This window comes from Hemiscyllium ocellatum, chromosome 10, assembly GCF_020745735.1.
Source record: "Hemiscyllium ocellatum isolate sHemOce1 chromosome 10, sHemOce1.pat.X.cur, whole genome shotgun sequence".
Taxonomy (NCBI): Eukaryota; Metazoa; Chordata; class Chondrichthyes; order Orectolobiformes; family Hemiscylliidae; genus Hemiscyllium; species Hemiscyllium ocellatum.
The window spans coordinates 11,049,492-11,062,730 of NC_083410.1; the positions used below are offsets into that span (position 1 = coordinate 11,049,492).

The following is a 13,239-nucleotide window of genomic DNA, read 5'->3' on the forward strand; positions in this document are numbered from 1 at the left end:
TATCTCCTAGTTGCCATTAAGGGCAGGCATTGTAAAAGTTTTCATTGTACTCTTGCACTTCTGTACTGGAGTGCACATGACAATAAAAAGGATATTCTATGACAATTTTCTATTACCTGCAGTCACGGAATCAGGTGTGTTCTTTTCCTGGGCTAGAGGAGATTGTTCTGACGCTGTACTGACCATTTGCCCTCCTACTGCACTGCTTCCCAGGCCATCCATATCTGTAAATAAAACACAGCACAGCATTTCTTTAGCACGTTTAGTGCAGAGCTCCCACTGACACCATCATGTCTGCCAATCAATTGGAGACTGGGGTGCAAGGATACATGTAGAACATTCCATTTTGCAGCAAAAAAAACCCTTTATACTCAGCAGGCAGCAGTCTTTTTAAACAGCACACAGCAGCACTCTACAATCTATGTCAAAATTACACTACAGCAGTCTACAGAATCTAATTAAGCATTATACCACAACCAGCCTACAGAGTCCATTAAAATACTGTAACACACTAAACAGTCCACAGAATCTATTTAAACGTTACGTTACAACAAGCAGTCTGTAGGATTTATTCAAAGTAGTACAGTGTAGCCAACAGTCTACAGGATCATTTTAAGCATTATACAGCCCCAGAATCTACTTCAATACAGCACGAGAACAGACTACAGAATTTATTTAGACAGCACGTAACTGTAATCCACAGAATTTATTTAAACAATCTAGACTGCAGTCTATTGATTCTATTTGTACCAAACACAACATCAAACAGGCTGCAGAATCTCTGAGCTACACTTGTTATATTAACTCATGACTAAAATGAGAGCAATGCCTCCTGATAAAAGTAGGCAGATTCCTAAAGCATAGGGCATGAAGTGAAGATAGTTATACTGTACAGGTTATGAGTATAAAGTGAATTCTAGCCGTGCAGGCTCCAGGTATGAAGTGTGACATGTTTACCGAGGTCTTCAGATCTTGTGCAAGACAGCAAAAGGGGTGGCATGCAAGAAGGTGAAAGAACAGCAAGTGAAGTGTGTGTGTGTGTGGGGGGGGGGGGGGGGGGGGGGGGGTGCTGGGTAGGGGATGGAGAGTGAGGTGGAAAAAGCGGGGTTCTGAGGTGGGGCAAGTAAATAGATGGAGACCATGATGGTAACATTGCACATACACGTATGGATAAAGTGGGTGCCACGTTCCTGTATCTGGTGCACAACAATGATGTGTGTGGCACCAATGTTTTGTTCTAGTGTGGAGGTAGGAGGTACAGTGAAATTATAGCAGGAATATCCTACGGTAAACAGAACCAGCCATTAGATGGAACTGTATCCTGTACTACCATCTCGTCTGAAACAGCAGAGCAGGGCACAGCAGATTATTGCTTTGTTTCTATATTGCAGAAGCCTTTTTTTCAAACTACTCCTGTATATAGCAATATTATGAATTTCTTCATTCTTTTAACATCGCAAATCATCCCAAAATGCTTCCTTCTCAGGGGAAATGAGCAACCAGAACTTGACATGGAGTAACATAAGGAGATACTGGAAGAGGTGGCCAAAAAGCTGGTGAAAAGAGGGAAGTTTGAAGGAGCATTGTTAAGAGAGGAGGAGGTAGAGAGGTGGAGAGATTTAATGAAGGAATTTGAGGATACAATACATGGGTGGTTGAAAGCACATCCACCAACAGGACAAGCAATAAATAGCAGGGAGACAGAACTTGCCCACCTGCCCTCCATCATATATTTAGGTGAAGATTCTTTCTTTGTCTTGTTCCATGAAGCTAAGAATGATTGATGGGCAACTCACCAGTTAACATAGTGATGAAAGGCAGACCATGCTCCTCTGCCGTTCCCCAGTACCCAGCTTCTCCCAGCAGGTTCCGGTCAAGCACCTGATGGTAAAGTTCTTCGATCCAGGCCTGTGAGAGCACCATGAGAACTCGACTGCTCTGCACCTGCCTCACAAACTCCTTCTGCAGAAACACAACGCAGCTCCTCAAAGCCACTGCACAATCAACAACGTTTATTAATTCAATGGCACTTTAAATAAATGGCAGCTGAGAGGGGTCTGTACACAGAGCCTCAGCACATACTCTCAAGAGGAATGACTTCAGTGGAGACTTTTAGTTGGAGCTTGTGCTATTTGTAGTTAGAAGGAAGCCGACACTTCTCTCTTAGAGCAGGAACAACCAACAACCACAATGGAGTCTTAGCAATAGGATCCAAGATGTAGTTGAATGCTTAATAGTAATTGCGTCCATGTTTCAACAGTTTGTCAGACATCATTACTATGATTACTGGGAGACACAGATAATATGGGTAGGAGCAAAGGGAATTAGGGGGTTGGCTGTTAACATAGGAGAAAGTGAGGTCTGCAGATGCTGGAGATCAGAGCTGAAAATGTGTTGCTGGAAAAGCACAGCAGGTCAGGCAGCATCAAAGGAACAGGAAATTCGATGTTTCGGGCATAAGCCTGATGTTTCGGGCATCCTGATGAAGGGTTTATGCCCGAAACATCGAATTTCCTGTTCCTTTGATGCTGCCTGACCTGCATGGCTGTTAACATAGCCTATTATTAGACCCCCAATTGGAATTTACCCAAAGGCCAATTTGAGGAGCCTCCCTGTCGGTTAACTACGTATTCATAGGGTTATTGTCACAGAAATTTACCCAGTAGGTTAGAGATCACAAAACACAGCTCAAAGTGAAATTATTGCAGGCGATATCGCTGGAGGAGAAAACAGACGAGCTGACACAGTACTGACAGTCTGTCCAAAGAATTTGATTTCTCCTCCCAGAGCTGAGGATGAGACCAGTTTTAGAGTAATGCTGCACAATAACACTGATTAAGAAATGGGAAAATACAATGTTTCTGAAAATGGAGTAATTTAGTTGCAAGGGTGCTAATTGGAAAACAGTTTATCGGATAAATGTCCTGTTCCTTCAGACAATGCAACATCCTGACAGTATTATGGTTCCATTCACCTTCACAGGAAGGTATTAAAGTCTTCTCTGGAATGGTAAGGTGTTTCCATTGTCCTGTGGTGCCTGTCTGTCCGTCCTGCTCTTTGTGTGGCTTTGCTGTTGCTGGGTTGTGAAACTGCCCTTAGGGCTTTGAGATCTGTCATGTCCACGGAAGCTTAAAGTGTATTCCATTGTCTGCGGGCCGTCTGACCCAGTTCATGAGCTGCTCGGGAATTCTGGGTGTCCTGGTACAATTAGGCCAATTTGCTTCTGTGGGCCTATCGTGGGTTAGCAAATCTTTTCCCACAGTTATACAGCACAGAAACAGACCTTTCGGTCCAATCAGTCCATGCTGAACGTAGTTCCAAATTAAAGATGCACTGCAGCAATTCAAAGATCCTTAGACAGCATTTTCCACAACCACCACCTGAAGGTCAAGGTTAGCAGATACATGGGAACACCGCCCCCTGCAAGTTCTCCTCCATGTCACTCACCACCATCCTGACTTGGAAATATATCACGGTTCCTTCACTGTCGCTGGGTCAAAATGCTGGAATGCCTAATGGCATTATGGGTCTACATACAGCAGCTTAACTACAGCAGCTCAAGAAGGCAGCTCATCACCACTTTATCAGGGGCACCTAAGGGTCTGATATTAAACGCTGGGCTGGCCAGCGATGCCCACATTCCATGAGCACAAAATAACCAGCCCACATCCCATTAGACTCTGAAGCCAAGAGGGAAACCCTCCTATCTGGGGTGCTGTTTAATCCAACGACCAAGTGCTTACCAGTGATGCAGGGACAGGTGCCGGTTTTTTCCGATAGTAATCACAGGCGATCAGCTTGAGATTGAGTGAGAGCGCGTGGAAAGCCACCAGGTACAATCCGTCGGCATTCATCAGAGTCTGGCAGCAGGGTCCCTCACTGCTGTCAATGCCTGGAGAATGTAACAGCTCTAGAACAGACGTAGACACACACAAGGCTGTCACCACAGTGGTTACTGAGCAATGGCAGGAGACTCGCAATCAATGTTACCATCACGAAATAAAATGGGGAAACCATTTCCTCTTTGAGTGGCTCAGGGCAAGGGAAGGGGATTGGAGGATGTTCTACTGAACTTGCATGGTTCACTATAACACTTGAGTGTACTGCCTGTCAGATGCTGTACCTCAAAAGGTGCATAATACCCCCATCTCCCCCTCTAACATTTCCATCAGAAAGCCAGAACTTGCATTTATATAGCTACCTATGTTTTTTTCCCCAAGGTGCTTTGCAGTCACTTTTGTGGTGAGGTCACTGCTGTCATGCAGCCAACATGGCAATCAATGCATACACAGCACCGAGCTAGTGACCAGATCATCTGCTGCAGAGATGTTGACTGAAGGATGAATATTGACTAGGGTGCTAGGGAGAACGCTCTCACTCGTCTTTAAAATAATACCACGGGGCTTTCACCTCCACCTGAAAGAGCAGATATGCCTCGGTTTAATGTCTCATCCAGCAAATAGCACCTCTGACAGTACAGCACTCCCTCAGTGGCCACACAAACAACAGGAACCTGAACATATACTCCAGTCTCTGAACTGATGACCTTTCACTCAGAACAGAATAAATAAACACAATAGACAGTTACCAACCTACAGCCTGTCAAAGTGATACCAACAACTTGGAACATTTTACTGCTGGTCTATGAACAGCTTTGATCCATTACACAATGACTGAGACCATCCTTTCCTGACAACGACAAGGACTTTAAGGGTTAACGAATGAGTCAGCCACTTATTCAGTAACTGCCTCTAACATGGTTCTATTAAGTCATCTCTAGTAAATATCACCACAATCCTATTCTTTCTTCACAAAGAGATGATGGTGGTGGTTTAACCTGAGGGTCACCACACCAGAGGTAAGGTTGAGAAGGAGAATCCTTTATGGTAACCTCAGCCAGTGTGGGAACTGAACCCATGCTCTGCATCACAAAACTGCCGTCCAGCCAACTGAACTAACCGACCCCCAATCTATTAGAAAGCATAAGGCGAGTTCTTCACCTGGACCAATATAGCACCTGTTAAGACCTCAGGAAGTCCCAAAGCATTCTGCAGCAATTAAACCAAGAGTTGGAAATGTATGTCCTTCTAAGGCTCAAACAGATCAGCCCCAGAGTTACTTGAGAACAGGCGATGCTTTGTATTGAAGGGGGGAGCTCTAAGAGGTGGGCACCACAGGATTTGGAACGCACTACCTCCTCTCCTCTAACTTCATTTTAATTCAAACCCCTCTTTCTTTCTCACCTCTTCCCTTTTGTTATTGTTCCACTGCCACTAGTGGGCAGTGTTTGTTAAATGTTCATTTCATAACAAGGGTGATTGCTGGTGGTTTCATATAAAGATAAACGATGAGTTCTATCTGTGTGGCATGGAGACGTTTCCTGTATGGGCCACCTACACCATCCACTTCTTCTCCTTTACATGTTGTCCAGACACACATTGGCATTTCCATTCTGCCTCCAGGTAGTGAGGACTCCTAGTGGAAAAGCCCCAGATTCACAGGGATCAACGGTACAAAGGCCCTTCCAGTCCATCATGTCCACACCAGCTAAAAACATCCACCTGTCTATTCTAATCCTATTTCACAGCACTAGGCCCATAGTCTTGGATGCCCTGGTATCACAAGTGCACATCTCAATACTTTTTCAATGGGAAGAGGATTTCTGCCTCTACCACCCTTATAGGCAGAGAGGTCCCACCACCCTCTGGGTGAAAAAGTCATTCTTCACATCTCCCCTAAACCTCCTGCCACTTTCCTGGAGGTTGTGCCCCTGGTCATTGATCCGTCCATCAAAGGGAACAGTTTCTTCCTTCCTCTACCCTATCTATGTCCCTCAAATGCACCTCAATCAAGTCCCCTCTCAACCACCTCTGCTCTAAGGAAAACAATCACAGTGTGCCTAATCTCTCTTCATAACCAAAACTCTCCGGTAAATCCTGTCTGTACTCTCTCCAGTGCTATCACATCCCTGTCTCCTCTCTTTCCAACAGGGACTTGGGTACAGTGCCCTGCAAGTGTACAATAAGACAGTTCAGGGATTCCCAACCCTACTGTTAATTTTGAGGTGCCATGGTATCTGTGGGTTGTGGGAGATTGCAACCCCTTTTGGATGTAGGTTTGTTCGCTGAGCTGGAAGGTTCATTTCCAGACATTTCGTCACCCTACTAGGAACATCTTCAGTGGACCTTAGGCGAAGCTGAAAATTCCTGCTTTCTATTTATATCAACAAACACATTGAGTTAGACCCCATCTACCACCCCTGAGGAAAGGAACAGGAAGCAACTTCACCACAGGAAATGACATCACCAACCCAAAGAAACCCAAACATATAAATAGAAAGCAGGAATTTTCAGCATTGCTTCGCCTGAGGCCCACTGAAGATGTTACCTAGTAAGGTAACGAAACGTCTGGAAATAAACGATCCAGCTCAGTGAGGAAACCTACATCCAATAGCTCAACCTGAGCTACAAATCTTCTCAAAACTCGCTATTGCACCCCTTTTTAATTATTTAAAGAATTTGTTATTGTTCTTCTCTTTGCATTTCAGCTGCACATTCCAGATCTTTGGGTACCCAGTGTAAATGGGGGTGGAGAACCTCCTTGTGGCTAAAGGTCAAGGCAGTGGGCTATGGAAGGGGTCTGGGTTCCTCAACTGCCTGACTTACTTTTGAGGCTATATCTGAGCCCCAGTGTTCTCAGAAAGAGAGCTTAGCTTTCCAAAATCTTTTTGGGTTAGATGGGCAGCACAGGGGTTGGGGTGAATTATTTCCTCCATCCAATGGTATTCTTATTTAGTTCCCCTAGTTTTCCATTCTAATTAATGTTACAATGCCTCAAGAGCACAGCTGTAGTTTTTAATAAAGGATAAAGTACAGCTGATCCTTCCCCAGTGTGGGATGACCCCAGGACAAAGCAGGGATATAGAAGGGAAAGGTGGAAACTGGGGTCCATGCTACACTACAGAAACTGGAGTCTGTGCTATACTATAGATTCACAACAAAACCTTTGTGAATCTAAGGCAGTCTTTTGCTGTCTAATTCAACATGTGATGTTCCTTTGCAGTATAATCACTACAGTGGAAAAGTTGGGCAGCAAATTGTGCACTGAATAGCAATGAGAGAAATTACCAAACAAATCTGTCTTAGTGATTACAGATAAATATGAATCAGGACACTGGGACGTCCTCGCCAATTCCCAACCCCAAAAAGACATCAAAATGATGAGAATCAAGAGGATCTTTCCAAATTTCAAGGGGATATTTTACGAGAATGGCACGGTGGCTCAGTGGTTAGCATTGCTGCCTCACAGCGCCAGGGAACCGGGTTTAATTCCCCGCTCAGGTGACTGTGTGTGTGGAGTTTGCACATTCTCTCTATGTCTGCGCGAGTTCCCTCCAGGTGCCCCAACAGTTCAAAGGTATGCAGGTTGGGTGGATTGGTCATGCTAAATTGCCCATCGTGTCCCTATGTGCAGGGTAGGTGGGTTAATGCATGGGAAATGCAGGGATAGGGTAGGGGAGTGGGTCTGGGTGTGATGCTCTTCAGAAAGTCAGTATAGACTAGATGGGTCAAATGGCCTGCTTTCCATGGCTAATTCACTTGGCCTACACATTCCTGGACACTATGGATGACTTAGCATGACCAATCCACTAACCTGCACATCTGTGGATTGTGAGAGGAAACTGAAGCACACGGAGGAAACCCACACATACACAGGGAGAATGTGCAAACTCCGCACAGACAGTCATCCGAGGGTGGAGTTGAACCCAGTCTGGTGGAATGCTCTTCAGAAAGTCATTATGGACTTGATGGGCCAAAGGGCCTGCTTCCATACTGTAGGAATTCTATGTCAACCTAAAAAGAGAGCTGGAGCCTTGGTTTAACCTCTCATCTGAAAGATGACACCTCTGACAGTGCAGCACTCTCTCAGCGCTGCACAGGAGTAAGTGACAGCCTAGGTCAAATGTCCAGTCTCAGGAGTGCCACATGAGCGCCACATGAGCCAAGACATTCTGCCCTCACACTGGCCAATATGGGAGCTAACTACTCTCATTCCTGTCTTTGCGACCATTTGCTTTTTCAATGACAGCTTCAAAACTGAGTTGGCCACAAAGGGCTTACAGATTTCACAGCTCGGCCAATCAGAAGAGTTAATGGGTTAGGGTGGGAGTGGAGTGGGGTACCTGACTGCAGACCCGAGCAAAACGTTGAGGCAAAACTCTGCAGGGATGAGTCGACCTCCTCTGTGTTCTGTAACGATAGGAGACGAGGGAGGAGCGTGACAAGAGACTGGACAAATATCCGGGCACTGTGCTGGTCAGCCTCCTGGTTCTTCAGGACCTTCAGCGTGAGGGTGGCTCCATGCAGCGACCTGTGACCCAGGCAGTCCCTGGGCGTTTGCTCCTCATCCGCCAGGGAACAGTTATCGGAGCCAATCTCAGAAACGTCTGACCTGCCAGAGTCTTTCTCCGCTGCCATTGAGTACTGATCGCAGGAGTCGAACTCAGTCCTGGAAATGTCCTGCTCGTCGATGCTAAAATTACTCTCGCTATACCGGGACCCAGGTGGTTTGTTCACCCTGGGGTCAACCGACAAGAAGTTGGCTAAATCGGGATAGGCGTGCATGTTGTTTCGATGGATGCCTTCCAGCGTTTCCGCCTGCTCTAACCCCAGCGTTGGCATTTTGCTCAGGGCCTCGTTAATGTCAAGGCCGGCAGAGTAGTCCAAATGGTTTCTCAGCAGAGGGGGGTTCTCCTCCGGGGTGGTCTGCCCCATGCCCTCCTCCAGGGTGGTACGCCCGGTGTCCGTGGTGACGCTGATGCTAATGTCAGGGCTCTTCTCGTTGCTGGACTCCCAGTGAGCGTGCTCAGCCGACAGGATACGCCTCTGCCACCTGAAGTCGGCCTCACTGATCTCCATGGACTCCCGGGTGGACTCGGTGCCACCCTTCAGCTCCTCCGAGTGCTTGAGCAGGTGCCGCACCTGCTCCTCACTCAGCCCCTTCCCCTGGCTCAACTCATCAAGGGCCGCCAGCAAGGAGCAGACACAGGACACTGAGGCATAGCAGGCCTCAATCCCTCCTTTGATGCAGGCCTCTGTCATTCCGTCCATGATGCTGGTGAGAGAAAGAGAAGTGTAACACCATAAGAGGTCAACCCTCAAGAACCCTCGCGTTTCTTTTCAGAGAATCATACAGCACACAAGAGGCCCTTCGGCCCATCCAGCCAAAGCTAACTTAAATCTGCATGAGTCCCACATTCCCGCACTGGGCCCACAGCCTGAACGTTCTGACACTTCAGCTGCTCATCCAAGTGCTTTTTAAAGTTGCGAGGTTTCCCACCTCAACCAGGAGAAAGTGAGGACTGCATTTGCTGGAGATCAGAGTCAAAAAGTGTGGTGTCGGAAATGCACAGCTGATGAGGCAGCATCCGAGGAGCAGGACAGTCAACGTTTCGAGCATAAGCTCTTGGAGCAAGGGACTCGACATTTCGAAGAGCTTATGCTCGAAACATCGATTCTCCTGCTGCTCAGATGCTGCCTGACTGGCTGTGCTTTTCCAGCACCAGACATTTTGACTCTTCCCACATCAACTACTCCCCCAGGCAATACATCCCAGATTTTTATTCAGTCCATTAGCCACAGATAGACCCACAGCGCAGTCAAAGAGGGAACTCCGGTATTTTGACTCAGTTACGGGGGGGGGGGGAATGTGGAAAGGATTCATCCAGTTCAGGGCCTGAGTTTAAAATTAAGGCCTCACCCACTTAAGACAGAGATGAGAAACATTTCCTTTCTCTCAGAAGGTTCTGAGTCTTTGGAAATACCCTCCTCAAAAAGGTAGTGGACGTCGAATCATCTATTGTTTTTAAAACCAAGGTAGGTAGATTCCCGATTACCGAGGGGATGAAAGATTATCAGGGGTACATAGGAATGTAGAATTAAGGTTAAAATCAGAGCAGCTGTGATCTTATTGAATGGCGAGACAGGACCGAAGGGCCATGGGGACTACTCTTGTTTCTTTGTTCATATGCAGGCCAAGTTAAGGATAGCTGAGTTCCTTTGCTGAAGGACACTGATGAACCAGAAGGGTTTTTACACCAATCACCTTTACATTCCAGGATTATAACTGAGTTTTAGGTACAGCAAGGGCACGGTGGTATTTGAACCCTTGTTTCTGGAGCAGTAACAGGAGTTTCCGGCCTGCAGACTATTTGACAAGTGACTTTCCCATCATACCAAAAGCACACGGAAGGGGAAAATGGTGATGAAATAAACCAGTGGCGAAACACAGGTCCGATCCATCGAGTGCGTGACTTACATTTTGTGAAGATCTAGGTGAGACTTTCTCTTCTGGCTGGACCTTCTCTTGGTTTCCCCTTCATATACGGTTGGGCCAGCGAGATCGTACAGGCGCTGGGGGTTGCTGAGGACCTGTCCCGATAGATGTGGATAAGTGTTAATGAGTTAAAACATAAAAGGCACAGCCCTAACTACTCACCATTGGAAGCCATCTTGGCTTGGAGTCTCTTGGTCATGTGTTCAAATCCTTGCTTGGGAACTTTGGGCACAATATTGGAGCAAAGGCTCTCAGTGCCCACACTGAGGGAGTGCTGCACTGCCAGAGATGCCGGATTTCAGAGGTTGTGTGACCCTCTCAGACAGCTGTAAAAATCCCACATCTACTGTTTCAATCAAGATCAGAGGTGTTCTTCCTGGCGCCTTGGTCAATAGGGGTCAAAAAGTGTAGTGCTGGAAAAGCACAGCCAGTCAGACAGCACCCGAGGAGCAGGAGAGTTATATTCTACATCCACTGCCTTTTGAGGAAGAGAATTCCCAAGATTCACAAATTCCTGAGAGAAAGAATAATGTTTCTTCATCTCTGTTTTAAATGGGTGACGCCCATTCCTGATGAAGAGCTTATGCTCAAAACGTGGACTCTCCTGCTCCTCGGATGCTGTCTGACTGGCTGTGCTTTTCCAGCACCACACCTTTTGACTCCAATCTCCAGCATCTGCAGTCTACACTTCCTCTCCCTTGGTCAATAGTCATCCCTCAACCTAAAGCAGGCCTTCATGAGGTTTTCATTTGGGGGCAGCATGGTGGTTCAGTGGTTAGCACTGCTGCCTCACAACACTAGGGTCCCAAGTTCAATTCCAGCCTCGGGTGCCTGTCTGTGTGGAGTATGCACATTCTCCATGTGTCTGCGTGGGTTTCCTCTGGGTGCTCTGGTTTCCTCCCACAGTCCAAAGGTGTGCAGGTCAGGTGGATTGGCCATGCTAAATTACCCATAGTGTTAGGTGCATTAGTCGGTCGGAAATGGTTCTGGGTGGGTTACTCTTCAGAGGGTCGGTATGGACTGTTCAACACTGTAGGGAATCTAATCTAAAAACACTTGGGGTGGGAGTGTAGTTCAGAGTGGACCATGTTGGTGGGGGGCAGGAATCACATATACAGCCCCAGGCAAAAGGTTGTAGCATTTGTTTGTTCATTCATGTGATGTGGGTGTCGCTGACGAGATCAGTATTTATTGCCCATCCCTCAGAGTCAACCACATTGCTGTGGGTCTGGAGTCACATGTAGGCCAGACCAGGTAAGGATGGCAGTTCCCTTCCCTAAAGGACATCAGTGAGCCAGATGGGTTTTTCCCCACAATTGACGATGGTCATCATCAGACTCTTGGTTCCAGATGTTTATTTAAGTTAAATTCCACCGTCTGGCAATGGTAGGACTCGAACCTGGGTCCCCTGATGAACAATCCAGTGGTTACACCACTAGGCCATCACCTCCAATGTGGAATGACATACATCAACTCACCTCCTTCATGATCTTGATAGCCTCTACCCGATGTTGTGGTGGTGGATACAGCAGAAGGCGATGGTAAAGGGACTGCAGGACTGGCCTCAGTGACTCCAGGCAGCCGACGAGCCGCACCAGCTCTGCTGCTATGTAGTAGATGGTGCGTGCCACAGGTCCAATGAGTGCAGGCGCTGTAGACGAACAGCCTGATCCCCGGCCGTGATCGGAGACGGCGGTCAAAGAAGCCTCAGTCTCCGTCAGCGAGGCGACATGACCTGACGAGATGGTCTTATCATGGATAGGGTTACCCAGGATGACAATCAGGGCTGGACAGAGCTGCTTCCTGCAACAACATGGAAAGGAGTTCAAGGAAGAAGCATGGACAACAACAACTCACATTTAAATAGCACTGTTAACAGAGTAATGTTACCAGGATACTTCACACAAGGGTATTATCAGGTGACCGAGCCACTTGGTCAACAGCTTGAAGGAGGAGCGAGAGAGTTTGAGAGATTTAGGCAAACCTTATCTTCAGCTTGGGGTCTAGCTAGCAACAATTTTAATTTTAAAGCATCTCTTACATAAAACTACACTGTCCCAAGGCAGTTCACAGAGTCACCTACAAACAAAATATAACATTGTGCCACTGAAGGAGACATTACAGCAGATGACTGGGAGATGGACAAGGAGATAGGTTTTGAGGAAGTCTTAAAAGGAGGAGGAGGTGGAGAGACTTTATTGAAGGAATTCCACAGCGAGAGATGGGCACTAATTGTGTCAAAGTTAGCTGTTAGATCTTTATGGCAGAAATAATTGGACCAATCACACATGGGGATCGGTGAAACAATAACCTTTACTTGGCAACAGAATTAGTTATAGATCATGTCAGTGAGGTACAGAGTGCATCTGCTCTCCAGTACTGCTGCTTCAGATTGCTTTCCAGTCTTTGGGACTAATGTTGTCGTGGATAATAATTTACACCAGCTTAAGATATACCTCATTATTGTATAATTAGATTTAGAATTAAATTTAGGTTTTCATCATGGTGGGATCTGAACTCATGTTCCTAGATAATTAGCCTGGGCCTCCAGATTACCAGGAGAAAGTGAGGTCTGCAGATGCTAGAGATCAGAGCTGAAAATGTGTTGCTGGAAAAGCGCAGCAGGTCAGGCAGCATCCAAGGAGAAGGAAAGTCGACATTCCGGGCATGAGCACGTTTCCTGAAGAAGGGATCATGCCCGAAACGTCGACTCTCCTGTCCTTGGATACTGCCTGACCTGCTGCGCTTTTCCAGCAACACATTTTCACCTCCAGATTACTAACCCAGTGACATCACTACAACACCCTATCTCCCCCCCACCTGATTGGTCGAATGGTCTTCTGCTCACTTTTACTTGGGGGAATGTCCTATGAAGTACAAAGACAAGTAATCAGGATAGATTAG

General features: G+C 46.7%; 1 protein-coding gene across 2 annotated transcripts in view; it reads right to left on the reverse strand.

Annotated features, from left to right (window-relative positions):
- The window catches only part of arfgef3 (ARFGEF family member 3), a 144,698-nt gene that overhangs the window by 70,214 nt on the left and 61,245 nt on the right, over positions 1-13,239 (reverse strand). Inside the window, exons 1-6 of one of the 2 annotated variants that reach the window (XR_009645109.1) lie at positions 11,814-11,840; positions 10,318-10,430; positions 8,183-9,114; positions 3,744-3,910; positions 1,797-1,962; positions 117-224 (exon numbers count right to left, since the gene is read on the reverse strand). Coding sequence is in view for 1 of the 2 variants with exons in the window: in XM_060831245.1 (XP_060687228.1) it covers positions 117-224; positions 1,797-1,962; positions 3,744-3,910; positions 8,183-9,114; positions 10,318-10,430; positions 11,814-12,138 (1,811 nt within the window). In the remaining variant the exon portion in view is untranslated. Of the gene's footprint in view, positions 1-116; positions 225-1,796; positions 1,963-3,743; positions 3,911-8,182; positions 9,115-10,317; positions 10,431-11,813; positions 12,139-13,239 lie in introns of those variants that run through there. The other variant, XM_060831245.1, reaches the window with a different exon arrangement.